Here is a 13,598-nt window from a genome sequence, read left to right as displayed (position 1 = left end):
TCAATTCTGCTATACGAATGGTGGACGTGTGAAAAAAACGAGAATTTTTTATCGTGAGGAAATTGGAAGCGCCATGGATCGACACATCCAATTTGGTCCATGAACGCTGACAACATTTTAGCTAGGGATGTCCCGATCCCACTTTTTCACTACCGATACCGATACCTGGGCTTCGGGTATCGGCGATACCGATACCGATCCGATATTTGTATACATTTTTTGACCCCTGAATATTATATATATATATATTTTTTTTTTTTCCTAACACCAGGGGAGCCACCCCTCCTAAATTTCGTTGTTTGGTACCTGTACTGTAGCAATGACAATAAAGACCATTCATTCATTCATTCATTCAAATACCTCCCCAGTATATAGTCCACACCAACAACAGTTAAATTAAAGACTGCCAGCCTTTATTAAAGCAACAAAAATAGTACTCTGCAGTACTCAGTGACCGTATGTCAATATTTTTTTTAAAATAATGTTACTTTTCATTTGCACCTGATGCTGGCCCATTAGGGGTAACTTATAACTAATGCCCTCGATATTTTGATGTTTTACTTTCAGACGAGCCTTGTCTGTGCCATCTTAAAGCCACTATTCTCTGTTCAACGATAGTAACCCCCTTGACGCTTGATCTGCACCTGATGCTGGCCCTAGAGGGCAGATTATGACGTCAGTTTTATTTTTTAACACTTTCTGTGTAACAAGCATACATTTCTCTACTCTTTCTCTTTTCTTGAACTGAATTGGTGCTTTGTGCTTCAGGTCCTGTGGAGACAACTTTCCCTGGTCATGCTTGCTGTGTCCCTAGGCACATCCATGACCATGTAGTGTCTAGTCTCGTGGTTCCAACCATGGAGGTAGAAAATCGGTGGACAGGCTTATTGTAATGCATGGAATCGAATGAGGAATATAAAAACACACGACGTCCTTCGATTTCTGCCTCAACCAGCCTCGGTGTGAACCCGTGCCAACCCCCTGCACGCTGGTCTCAACAAGTCTCTGTTGGCAGGAACTGGCAGGGGAGCTTTTTTGGCGCTTGTCAGTTTCACGTTTTAGTGTATCCTCAATTTAAGCCCAATCCTTTCCACAGCCACAGGCTGCTCTCTCTACTTAACTCCTCAGAGAAGCTAAATCCTGCTCCACCACATTTACCAGTTGTCAAGGACATCGGCTACTTGAATCGTACATTAAATCTTTTGATCTGTGTTTTATTTCGGTAACTACAGTGGGGAGAACAAGTATTTGATACACTGCTGATTTTGCAGGTTTTCCCACTTAGAAAGAATGTAGAGGTCTGTAATTTTTATCATAGGTACACTTCAACTGTGAGAGACGGAATCTAAAACAAAAATCCAGAAAATCACATTGTATGACTTTTAAATAATTAATTTGCATTTTATTGTATGAAATAAGTATTTGATCACCTACCAACCAGTAATAATTCCAGCTCTCACAGACCTGTTAGTTTTTCTTTAAGAAGCCCTCCTATTCTCCACTCATTACCTGTATTAACTGCACCAGTTTGAACTCGTTACCTTTATAAAAGACACACTCCACACACTCAATCAATCAGACCCCAACCTCTCCACAATGGGCAAGACCAAAGAGCTTTTTTTTATTTTTATTATTTATTTTTTGGCTGTGAGAGTCAATTTATTTAAGCCCGCTGATTTAGGTGAATTTACCCTTGAACGTGTCACCTTAACCATCAACGCAACAATTGCCCCCCCTGAGAGATTTGGCAGGAGCCGCCACTGATGCCCTCATCTCTCTCTGAAGATCCCTCCTTGAGCAGGGGATCCAATCCAGGATTGAGGGGGGCGATGGTCTCTGATTAATCCAGTTTGAGTCCTGTTGGAAGGCCTGATGTGGACTCCCCTGTGTGTGGCAGTCTGTCCTGCGATCCTTGCTGAATGGTTGATGCCACCTTGTCCACTTCTATGCCATATTGGGTATCTACGGCTGATGATCGCTCAAGCTTGGCATGTTCAGGCTGGGTGCTATCCCTTTTCTTGTCATTAGAGGGCAGGCTGCCCCTGTCTGCCTGGGCCCTGGTGGTCTTCCTTAGTGCATTGCCCTTCATCATAGCCAACAGGTGGTCCAACATGATGCAGCCCTCCTCCTGGACTGGGGGGGCTTTACGAATTATTTTTCCGTTCTCCCCCCTCGGTCTCTTGGCGTCATCCTCCTCTTGCTGTTTCTTCCTCTTCTCTGCCTTGATGGCCTGCTCTCTCCAGGTCTGGTTTTCCTTGATTGCTTTAAGGAAGAGTCCTCTGAAGGTCTTGATGGTGTTGAACAGCTCCTCTAGTGAGAGGCGGGACGTGTCCTCACACAGATACTCTGCTAGCTCTTCCTTCTTCTTTTTGATGGAGGCAAAGAGCTCCTGCAGCTTCTCACAGGCCTCCAGGTTCCCCTTCATAGCAGTGAGATACTGCTGCTTGATATCCTCCTGAGAAGAAGAGGACACTTTTTTCTCAGAACCCTTCAACCGTTTGACCAGTGAGCTCGACTCTGCCTGAATAGAATCCACATTTATTCTAGCAGCCTTTTCACAGATCTCTAGATCATCCGGAAGGTTCAGCAAGTCAGCATGGGTTTTCTCCGCCTCCTCCAGGATGTGATGGAGCAATGTGATACGGGACTTGTTGGCTTTGGTATCTGTGAGCTTCAGCAAGGTGCTGATCTTGAAGCCATCTGCATTGCCTATGTGACTCCCATAGTTGAGGAAGTTTCCAATGTCAAGTATGAGCTTGCAGAAACTTGGAAGGCGGGTGCTCTCCTTCAAACTCTCACAGGCTGCGTCCAGCAGCTCAGCTTTGGGTTGCAGCATCTTTAACACAGAAGGGGTCTCCTCACAGAGAAGCATGCACTCGATCCTCATGGTGTAGCATGAAACTGATAGGAGCTCGAGGTAGAACCGATCCACACCGGCCAGCTTCTCTATCTCCCCTTGGTATGACTTGAGGTTCTCAATCTCATGTTTCTCCGGCAGTAACGTCTGCATCTGTTTCAGCACCTCGACGTCAAACTTGGAACGGTCCCCATTTTGGATCATAGCTACAAAGTCTTTATGTGAGCATCTGAACTGCTTCAAGAATATGTTCAAATCTAGATTTTTCTTGGCATCAATGAAGGATATCTCTTTGGGCTCTCGTTTGACCGTAGTGTTGGTACTTTTGGCCTTTGAGTCAGTCACTGGCAGACAGAAGAGCTCCTCAATGCTGGAGTAGTCAGGTTCCAGGGAATCAGACTGCACTGACGACCACATGGATTGGCTTTCAGACACCACTCTGGAGGGCAGCTTCTGCCAGTTGAGCTTCTTCATGCGCAGTGTGGGACAGCGGCTGGCCTTGGGGAGAGGAGCGTTCTGGGGCACAATAATACCTCCTCCAATACCTGGGGGAGGGGGTGGTGGGGGAGGGGGGCCCATACCAGGCAGGGGAGGGGGAGGTGGGGGGCCCATACCAGGCAGGGGAGGGGGAGGTGGGGGGCCCATACCAGGCAGGGGAGGGGGAGGAGGTGGACCTCCCTGCCCCATCCCTGGTAGAGGTGGTGGAGGAGGAGGTGGCATCCCAGGTAAAGGAGGAGGTGGTGGGGGTGCACCATAAGTGGTGCCTGGCAGGGGTGGGGGTGGGGGAGGAGGAGGGTTTGGGGTAGCAGCAGGAAGTGGAGGGGGAGGAGGGGGAGGAGGGGGAGTTACGGAAGCCATGTCTGATTGGTTGGTTGTGCTGCCGAGCAAGTCTGTCTGGATTGCCCTGTTGGTGGTCTTGGTCTTGGGACTGGCTGAGATCTGTTGTCTCTTGGAAGAGAGCAGGCGCTCCATCAAACGTTCAGCGGAGTCCATTTGTGAGTCGTGGGCCAGCAGAGTGGCACGGACAGCCAGGGCCTCCAGGGTCAGCCACACGTCTCCCCGTCCTGGAGCCACCAGCAGCAGAGCCTGCAGGATGGACAGCAGCTGGACAGAGGCTGGGGAGCTGCTCACTTTGGTGAGGAGGGAGGTGAAGACCTCCTGGTGACTGCTCATGTCGATGCCTCCGTACACCCTCTCCATCTCCTCCGCATCCTCGGCCATGGAATCCTCAAAGGCCTCACACTGGATGTTCAGGTCCAGGTCCTCAGTCTCCCTGTTACATAAACACACATGCACATATGCACGCACACGCACACACAACATAGGTATTGATGTTTGGGAAATCTTACAGAAAGTGACTGTGACTGTTGTTCCACCAACATTTGATTAGCATTTAATGCATCCCACACCTACCTCAGCATTGGCAGTATATCCAAAACTGGAAAATACATAATTAAGATGAATCCCAGTACTTTCAATATCTCAATATCTCTATATTATCTCAATGGCCAATGCACACAGTGTTTTTGTAGCACTGTCAAATGTTGCAAATGTTGTAATAGTTTCTTATTGCATCACAATGGGACAATTGGAAAAACTTCAACATTCTAAATTGCCTGACACAGAAGAGCTTGCCTTGAAAACGCCTTGTCTAATGGTTTCTATTTTATTTTTTTAAATATTTTTTTTACTTTCTTTTTATTGAGATGTTACAGATATACAAAAATAATACTTTTCAGTTTTGGTTTGTTTTTACACAAAACACAAACATGTCCCAACCCCCCCCCCCCCCCCCCACAAAATCCCAAGTGGTGCATCCCAGGACGAAGGATATAAATAAACAACAATAAATAATAATAATAATAATAACAGTGGTGATAGGTAATGAAGACAGTACAGGTAAGTAATCAAAGAGATAAAGAGAAATAAAGTGCAATTCATTTGTAAGTGAGGATAGATGAGATGGTCGTGTTGGTCTGTGATACCATGTCTGTTATGATTGTAATATGTCCCTCTCTAGAACGAGATGATGTATCTCTAGGGGTTTATCCTGATAAATAGATTCACAACATATGTCATCACTCAGCATCCAGCGCACTTGCATTGTCAGGGAGGGTTTTTAGTTTGTTGAAATAGGATATTATTGGGTTCCAGGTGAAATAAAAGCGGTCTTTGGACCCCCTAAGTGTATATTTAATCTTTTCAAGTTTCAAGTGAAGCATAAGGTCAGTCAACCATAAGGAGGAATTCGGTGGTTTGGGGGATGTCCAACAAAGCAAAATCCTCCGTCGAGCAAGTAGAGTGGCAAATGCCACAATGTCTTTATGCTTGTTAATAATCTGTTGGTCAGTTGGCGCTATGCCAAAGATAGCTGAGTAGGCGTTAGGTTGCAGGTTCAGATCTAGTGCCTGTGAGAGGGTCCTGAAAACTGCTGACCAATAATCAAATAATAAGGGACATGACCAAAACATGTGTGTTAGCGTTGCCGGAGCGTTATGACATCTGCTACAATTCTCATCCACGTCAGGATAGATTCTGGCTAGCCTAGATTTGGAAAGGTGAATTCGGTGCAAGACCTTAAATTGGATTACGCCTAGTCTAGCACATGATGTGCTCCCGTTAACTCTCGTCAGAGCCTCAGTCCAGGAGTCATCGGGTATTACGTCCCCTAGCTCCTCCTGCCATTTCTCTTTAATTTTGTGGAGGGAAGTGTCTCCGAGGGATGATATGCTAGAGTAAATACTTGATATTAGGCCTTTTAGATTGGGAGGAATTTGGAGGATATCATCTATAGCAGAAGGTTGTGGTGCATTTGGGAAGTTTGGATCCAAACTTTTAATGAAATGTCGGACCTGGAGGTATCGAAAATAACTTGAGCGGGGAAGGTTGAATTTTTGAGAGAGGTGATTAAAGGTCGAGAAGACGCCCTCAGTATAGAGATCTTTAAATTTGGAGAGACAGAGTCTTTTCCATAAGGCGAAAGCATTGTCTATTCTGGCGGGGACAAAAAGGTGGTTATTGCAGATAGGGGCTAGGTTGGAGAAATCTTTTAAACCAAAGTGGCGTCGAAATTGTGACCATATTCGTAATGTATTAACAACAACAGGGTTAGAGGTGTAGTGTGGGGCAGATAGAGGGAGTTTGGAGGTAATCAAGGCGGAGAGGGATGTTGAAAGACATGACTCATTTTCTATTTCGCACCAAGACGGCTGTGGTGAATGGACCCAGTATATGATTTTCTGAATATTGGCAGCCCAGTGATAATAAAGCAAATTTGGTAGGCCCAGTCCGCCCTGGGACCGATGTCGCTGTAGAAGTCTTTTCTGTATTCTAGGGACTTTACCCCCCCCAAATGAAAGATGATATGGACTTATCTATGGACGAGAAGAAGGACTTTGGGAGGAATATAGGGAGACATTGGAAAAGGTAGAGGAATCGGGGTAGAACGTTCATCTTAATGCTTAATACAGTTGATCTTCCCTGCCAGTGATAAATTAATGGACCTCCATTTCTGTAAATCATCTTTTAATTTATTAACAAGGGGCGTGAAGTTTTTTTCATGTAGTTTAGAGAAGGACCGTGTAATATTAATTCCCAAATATTTGAAGCCAGATTTAGACAAATGGAAGGGCAAGTCACATTGTGGGATTGCGAGATCTAGGTTGTTCACTGGAAAACATTCGCTCTTAGTGAGGTTGATCTTGTATCCCGAAAAGCTACCAAATCTATGCAGCATCTGAACTATATGGGAAATGCATTGCACCGGTTCAGATACATACAACAGTAAGTCGTCGGCATATAGCGCCACCTTGTGTTCCTTCCCCCATCTAGAAATTCCATTTATTATTGGAGAAGATTTTAACATGATAGACAGAGGTTCGATGGCGAATGAGAATAGGAGTGGGCTCAGCGGGCACCCCTGGCGTGTCCCTCTCGACAATGAGAAAAATGTGGAGCGTTTCCCGTTCGTAACTACCGATGCCTTAGGACAGGGGTCGGCAATAGGCGGCCCGTGGGCCATTGCTGGCCCGTCACCAATAATATTTGGCCCAGCAGATTATTTTGAGAATCCACTTTTTATTTTTTATTTTTTTTATTTTTTTATAATAATATCGGACCGACAGTCCCACATATAGCGCCTATAATGTCCGAATAGAGAATCGAACTCCACCTGAATAATGCTTATTGTACTTTTATCCATGTTGAGAGTGAATGACACAGGGACAGACAATCAGGCAGCAAGGTGCACCGAAGCGCACTGACGCTGAACCCCTCAGAGTGAATCATAAGCAGGTGGACAACGCGTCACGGTGCTGAAATAGCCGACATACCGTGTGTGGTTTGAACAAAATAACACGAGCTCAGTAAGCCATTCAAACGTAATGTTTACGTATATGTGACTGCAACACACATATGAACAGTAACAACGCAAATTCTGTTTAATTTTCTGAAAAACATTGAAAACAAAATCGGCGCAAACAAAAAGCATCTCTCATCGGTCAGTATTTGCTTGATATCTGGTGATATTGACGTCACTTTAATCCACAGGCAGTTCTCAAGGTTTTTATGCATCCATCGATTCCTCTCGTGCGTCTTTATCGCATTCATTGACGAAAAGGACGACTCGCGTATAGAAAGGGAACATTGTGAGCACGGAAAATGTCTCTCACAACGGCTTTGCATTGATGAAACCAGGTAGGATGAACGTATAGTTCGCTGTCCATTCCTCTTTAAATGCCCTGTTTCCACCGTCAACTTTCCTCTTTAGACCTTTGGAGAGTGACATTATGTTTCTCTTGCTAGCAGGTTAAATGTTTGGCTAACTTCACCCGGCACGCAAACAACCAATCCAATAATAATAATGTGACCTTGTCTGGGAGGAGGGGGGAATAATTATCAGAATGAAACTGTTACATAATTATTAGAATAAGTTAGGCTACGCTACATCGTCAGTCCACACATTTATTATTCAAAAATATGGAAAAGTGTGAAACTACGTTTCAACGTTGTTGAGAATCACAACACAAACTCGCTAATCAAGCCAAAATACTGCAACATAATGGATTGGACAACTACCTAGTTAACTAGAACACTACTTTACATTGTTAGCAGGTTCACAAAACAAGCTGTGTTAGTTGACTAGCGATGTGTACAGTCGAAAGAAAAGTCAAAGCATTAGAACGTGTCACATTTTAAAACAATCAATTACTTAAATTAGCCTTTGATTATGTTCGGGCCCGCCATCTAGTGGCTCAAAAAAAAATTGGCCCGAGGCCAAACCTAATTGCCGACCCCTGCCTTAGGAGATGAGTATAGTAGTCTGATCCATGCAATAAAAGTGGGTCCAAAGCCAAAAGCTTTCAGACATTCAAATAAGTACGCCCACTCCACTCTGTCAAAAGCCTTCTCCGCATCCAGGGAGAGAACCACCTCAGGTACCTCCTCGGACGTAGGAGAATGTACGACATTTAGAAGGTTTCGGATGTTAGAGAATGAGTGGCGGCCCAGCATGAAGCCAGTTTGATCAGGGGAGATCACCTCGTCTGTGACGGACTCTAGACGCCGGGCGAGTGCTTTAGCTAATATCTTGACATCGCTGTTGAGCAGCGAGATGGGGCGATGTGAACCACACTCCGTTCTGTCTTTCCCTGGTTTCGGTAAAAGGGTTATGAATGCCTCTGTTAGCGTCTGTGGCAGGGCCTCATTATCCATTGAGTCATTGAACATTTCTAAGATGAGCGGAGTTAATTTGGTTGAGAATTTTTTGTAGAATTCGATGGGGTATCCATCAGGGCCCGGGGCCTTACTACTTTGCATAGCTGTGATTGCATTATAAATGTCGGTGTCTTGGAAGGGTAGTTCAAGTTCTGCTTTATGAACAGGGTTGATAACAGGGGCATTTAAATTTGTGAAGAAATGTTGCATATTGGTATCATCATTGGGTGCCTCAGAAGTGTACAATTTGGAATAAAATGCCCTAAAAGTCTCATTGATTTCGAGGGGGTCAGTTGTAAGCTCCCCATTTTCTCTTTTAATTTGTGGAATCTGTTGGTCAGAGGATTTACATTTTAATTGATGCGCTAACATTCTACCAGCCTTTTCCCCATGCTCATAAACAAAGCCTCGTGATTTCAGCAGCATACGTTCTGTCTTATCGGATGTTAATAACTCGTATTTGGCTTTGAGATTCAGCTTATTTTTGTAAAGCTCCGGGGTGGGAGAGTCAGAGTATTGATGATCTATGTCAATCATTGAGTTGAGAAGTTGCTCCTGTTCTTGCCTCCTAGCTTTGTTCAGCCTAGATGTGTATGCAATAATGTCCCCCCTTATTACTACTTTAAGGGTCTGCCAGAGCAGGGAGGGAGAAACAGTGTCGTCCCTATTGGTTTCCAAGAAATTGTCTATGGCAGTTGAAATCATTTGGCAGAATTCTTTATCTGTTAGTAGTGTGGTATCAAGTCTCCATGGAGCGCGGTCAGAGTAGTTAAGTGGGAAGGACAGATCCAATAGTACTGGGGCATGGTCAGATTCAATTATGGTTGAATATTCTACGTTTTTGACAAAGGGAAGTAGTGTTCTGTCTATAAAGAAGTAATCAATTCTGCTATACGAATGGTGGACGTGTGAAAAAAACGAGAATTTTTTATCGTGAGGAAATTGGAAGCGCCATGGATCGACACATCCAATTTGGTCCATGAACGCTGACAACATTTTAGCTAGGGATGTCCCGATCCCACTTTTTCACTACCGATACCGATACCGATACCTGGGCTTCGGGTATCGGCGATACCGATACCGATCCGATATTTGTATACATTTTTTGACCCCTGAATATTATATATATATATATATATTTTTTCTTCCTAACACCAGGGGAGCCACCCCTCCTAAATTTCGTTGTTTGGTACCTGTACTGTAGCAATGACAATAAAGACCATTCATTCATTCAAATACCTCCCCAGTATATAGTCCACACCAACAACAGTTAAATTAAAGACTGCCAGCCTTTATTAAAGCAACAAAAATAGTACTCTGCAGTACTCAGTGACCGTATGTCAATATTTTTTTTAAAATAATGTTACTTTTCATTTGCACCTGATGCTGGCCCATTAGGGGTAACTTATAACTAATGCCCTCGATATTTTGATGTTTTACTTTCAGACGAGCCTTGTCTGTGCCATCTTAAAGCCACTATTCTCTGTTCAACGATAGTAACCCCCTTGACGCTTGATCTGCACCTGATGCTGGCCCTAGAGGGCAGATTATGACGTCAGTTTTATTTTTTAACACTTTCTGTGTAACAAGCATACATTTCTCTACTCTTTCTCTTTTCTTGAACTGAATTGGTGCTTTGTGCTTCAGGTCCTGTGGAGACAACTTTCCCTGGTCATGCTTGCTGTGTCCCTAGGCACATCCATGACCATGTAGTGTCTAGTCTCGTGGTTCCAACCATGGAGGTAGAAAATCGGTGGACAGGCTTATTGTAATGCATGGAATCGAATGAGGAATATAAAAACACACGACGTCCTTCGATTTCTGCCTCAACCAGCCTCGGTGTGAACCCGTGCCAACCCCCTGCACGCTGGTCTCAACAAGTCTCTGTTGGCAGGAACTGGCAGGGGAGCTTTTTTGGCGCTTGTCAGTTTCACGTTTTAGTGTATCCTCAATTTAAGCCCAATCCTTTCCACAGCCACAGGCTGCTCTCTCTACTTAACTCCTCAGAGAAGCTAAATCCTGCTCCACCACATTTACCAGTTGTCAAGGACATCGGCTACTTGAATCGTACATTAAATCTTTTGATCTGTGTTTTATTTCGGTAACTACAGTGGGGAGAACAAGTATTTGATACACTGCTGATTTTGCAGGTTTTCCCACTTAGAAAGAATGTAGAGGTCTGTAATTTTTATCATAGGTACACTTCAACTGTGAGAGACGGAATCTAAAACAAAAATCCAGAAAATCACATTGTATGACTTTTAAATAATTAATTTGCATTTTATTGTATGAAATAAGTATTTGATCACCTACCAACCAGTAATAATTCCAGCTCTCACAGACCTGTTAGTTTTTCTTTAAGAAGCCCTCCTATTCTCCACTCATTACCTGTATTAACTGCACCAGTTTGAACTCGTTACCTTTATAAAAGACACACTCCACACACTCAATCAATCAGACCCCAACCTCTCCACAATGGGCAAGACCAAAGAGCTTTTTTTTATTTTTATTATTTATTTTTTGGCTGTGAGAGTCAATTTATTTAAGCCCGCTGATTTAGGTGAATTTACCCTTGAACGTGTCACCTTAACCATCAACGCAACAATTGCCCCCCCTGAGAGATTTGGCAGGAGCCGCCACTGATGCCCTCATCTCTCTCTGAAGATCCCTCCTTGAGCAGGGGATCCAATCCAGGATTGAGGGGGGCGATGGTCTCTGATTAATCCAGTTTGAGTCCTGTTGGAAGGCCTGATGTGGACTCCCCTGTGTGTGGCAGTCTGTCCTGCGATCCTTGCTGAATGGTTGATGCCACCTTGTCCACTTCTATGCCATATTGGGTATCTACGGCTGATGATCGCTCAAGCTTGGCATGTTCAGGCTGGGTGCTATCCCTTTTCTTGTCATTAGAGGGCAGGCTGCCCCTGTCTGCCTGGGCCCTGGTGGTCTTCCTTAGTGCATTGCCCTTCATCATAGCCAACAGGTGGTCCAACATGATGCAGCCCTCCTCCTGGACTGGGGGGGCTTTACGAATTATTTTTCCGTTCTCCCCCCTCGGTCTCTTGGCGTCATCCTCCTCTTGCTGTTTCTTCCTCTTCTCTGCCTTGATGGCCTGCTCTCTCCAGGTCTGGTTTTCCTTGATTGCTTTAAGGAAGAGTCCTCTGAAGGTCTTGATGGTGTTGAACAGCTCCTCTAGTGAGAGGCGGGACGTGTCCTCACACAGATACTCTGCTAGCTCTTCCTTCTTCTTTTTGATGGAGGCAAAGAGCTCCTGCAGCTTCTCACAGGCCTCCAGGTTCCCCTTCATAGCAGTGAGATACTGCTGCTTGATATCCTCCTGAGAAGAAGAGGACACTTTTTTCTCAGAACCCTTCAACCGTTTGACCAGTGAGCTCGACTCTGCCTGAATAGAATCCACATTTATTCTAGCAGCCTTTTCACAGATCTCTAGATCATCCGGAAGGTTCAGCAAGTCAGCATGGGTTTTCTCCGCCTCCTCCAGGATGTGATGGAGCAATGTGATACGGGACTTGTTGGCTTTGGTATCTGTGAGCTTCAGCAAGGTGCTGATCTTGAAGCCATCTGCATTGCCTATGTGACTCCCATAGTTGAGGAAGTTTCCAATGTCAAGTATGAGCTTGCAGAAACTTGGAAGGCGGGTGCTCTCCTTCAAACTCTCACAGGCTGCGTCCAGCAGCTCAGCTTTGGGTTGCAGCATCTTTAACACAGAAGGGGTCTCCTCACAGAGAAGCATGCACTCGATCCTCATGGTGTAGCATGAAACTGATAGGAGCTCGAGGTAGAACCGATCCACACCGGCCAGCTTCTCTATCTCCCCTTGGTATGACTTGAGGTTCTCAATCTCATGTTTCTCCGGCAGTAACGTCTGCATCTGTTTCAGCACCTCGACGTCAAACTTGGAACGGTCCCCATTTTGGATCATAGCTACAAAGTCTTTATGTGAGCATCTGAACTGCTTCAAGAATATGTTCAAATCTAGATTTTTCTTGGCATCAATGAAGGATATCTCTTTGGGCTCTCGTTTGACCGTAGTGTTGGTACTTTTGGCCTTTGAGTCAGTCACTGGCAGACAGAAGAGCTCCTCAATGCTGGAGTAGTCAGGTTCCAGGGAATCAGACTGCACTGACGACCACATGGATTGGCTTTCAGACACCACTCTGGAGGGCAGCTTCTGCCAGTTGAGCTTCTTCATGCGCAGTGTGGGACAGCGGCTGGCCTTGGGGAGAGGAGCGTTCTGGGGCACAATAATACCTCCTCCAATACCTGGGGGAGGGGGTGGTGGGGGAGGGGGGCCCATACCAGGCAGGGGAGGGGGAGGTGGGGGGCCCATACCAGGCAGGGGAGGGGGAGGTGGGGGGCCCATACCAGGCAGGGGAGGGGGAGGAGGTGGACCTCCCTGCCCCATCCCTGGTAGAGGTGGTGGAGGAGGAGGTGGCATCCCAGGTAAAGGAGGAGGTGGTGGGGGTGCACCATAAGTGGTGCCTGGCAGGGGTGGGGGTGGGGGAGGAGGAGGGTTTGGGGTAGCAGCAGGAAGTGGAGGGGGAGGAGGGGGAGGAGGGGGAGTTACGGAAGCCATGTCTGATTGGTTGGTTGTGCTGCCGAGCAAGTCTGTCTGGATTGCCCTGTTGGTGGTCTTGGTCTTGGGACTGGCTGAGATCTGTTGTCTCTTGGAAGAGAGCAGGCGCTCCATCAAACGTTCAGCGGAGTCCATTTGTGAGTCGTGGGCCAGCAGAGTGGCACGGACAGCCAGGGCCTCCAGGGTCAGCCACACGTCTCCCCGTCCTGGAGCCACCAGCAGCAGAGCCTGCAGGATGGACAGCAGCTGGACAGAGGCTGGGGAGCTGCTCACTTTGGTGAGGAGGGAGGTGAAGACCTCCTGGTGACTGCTCATGTCGATGCCTCCGTACACCCTCTCCATCTCCTCCGCATCCTCGGCCATGGAATCCTCAAAGGCCTCACACTGGATGTTCAGGTCCAGGTCCTCAGTCTCCCTGTTACATAAACACAC

The 13,598-nt window shown here is 45.9% G+C and overlaps 1 protein-coding gene across 1 annotated transcript; it reads right to left on the bottom strand.

Annotated features, from left to right (window-relative positions):
- Nucleotides 1-608: 608 nt before the first annotated feature.
- Nucleotides 609-13,577, bottom strand: LOC308167920 (uncharacterized protein; the record flags this gene model as incomplete). Its single annotated transcript, XM_080542397.1, has 3 exons — nucleotides 11,454-13,577; nucleotides 2,051-4,126; nucleotides 609-656 (listed from the first exon to the last, which is right to left on the bottom strand). Exons 1-3 carry the CDS (start codon nucleotides 13,527-13,529, stop codon nucleotides 609-611), a joined length of 4,200 nt encoding a protein of 1,399 aa, XP_080398523.1. The 5' UTR covers nucleotides 13,530-13,577.
- Between the last annotated feature and the right edge of the window lie 21 nt (nucleotides 13,578-13,598).

Source organism: Nansenia antarctica (genome assembly GCF_963989245.1).
Source record: "Nansenia antarctica genome assembly, chromosome: 11".
In the NCBI taxonomy this organism is placed as follows: domain Eukaryota; kingdom Metazoa; phylum Chordata; class Actinopteri; order Argentiniformes; family Microstomatidae; genus Nansenia; species Nansenia antarctica.
This window is presented reverse-complemented; position numbering and strand designations above follow the sequence as displayed.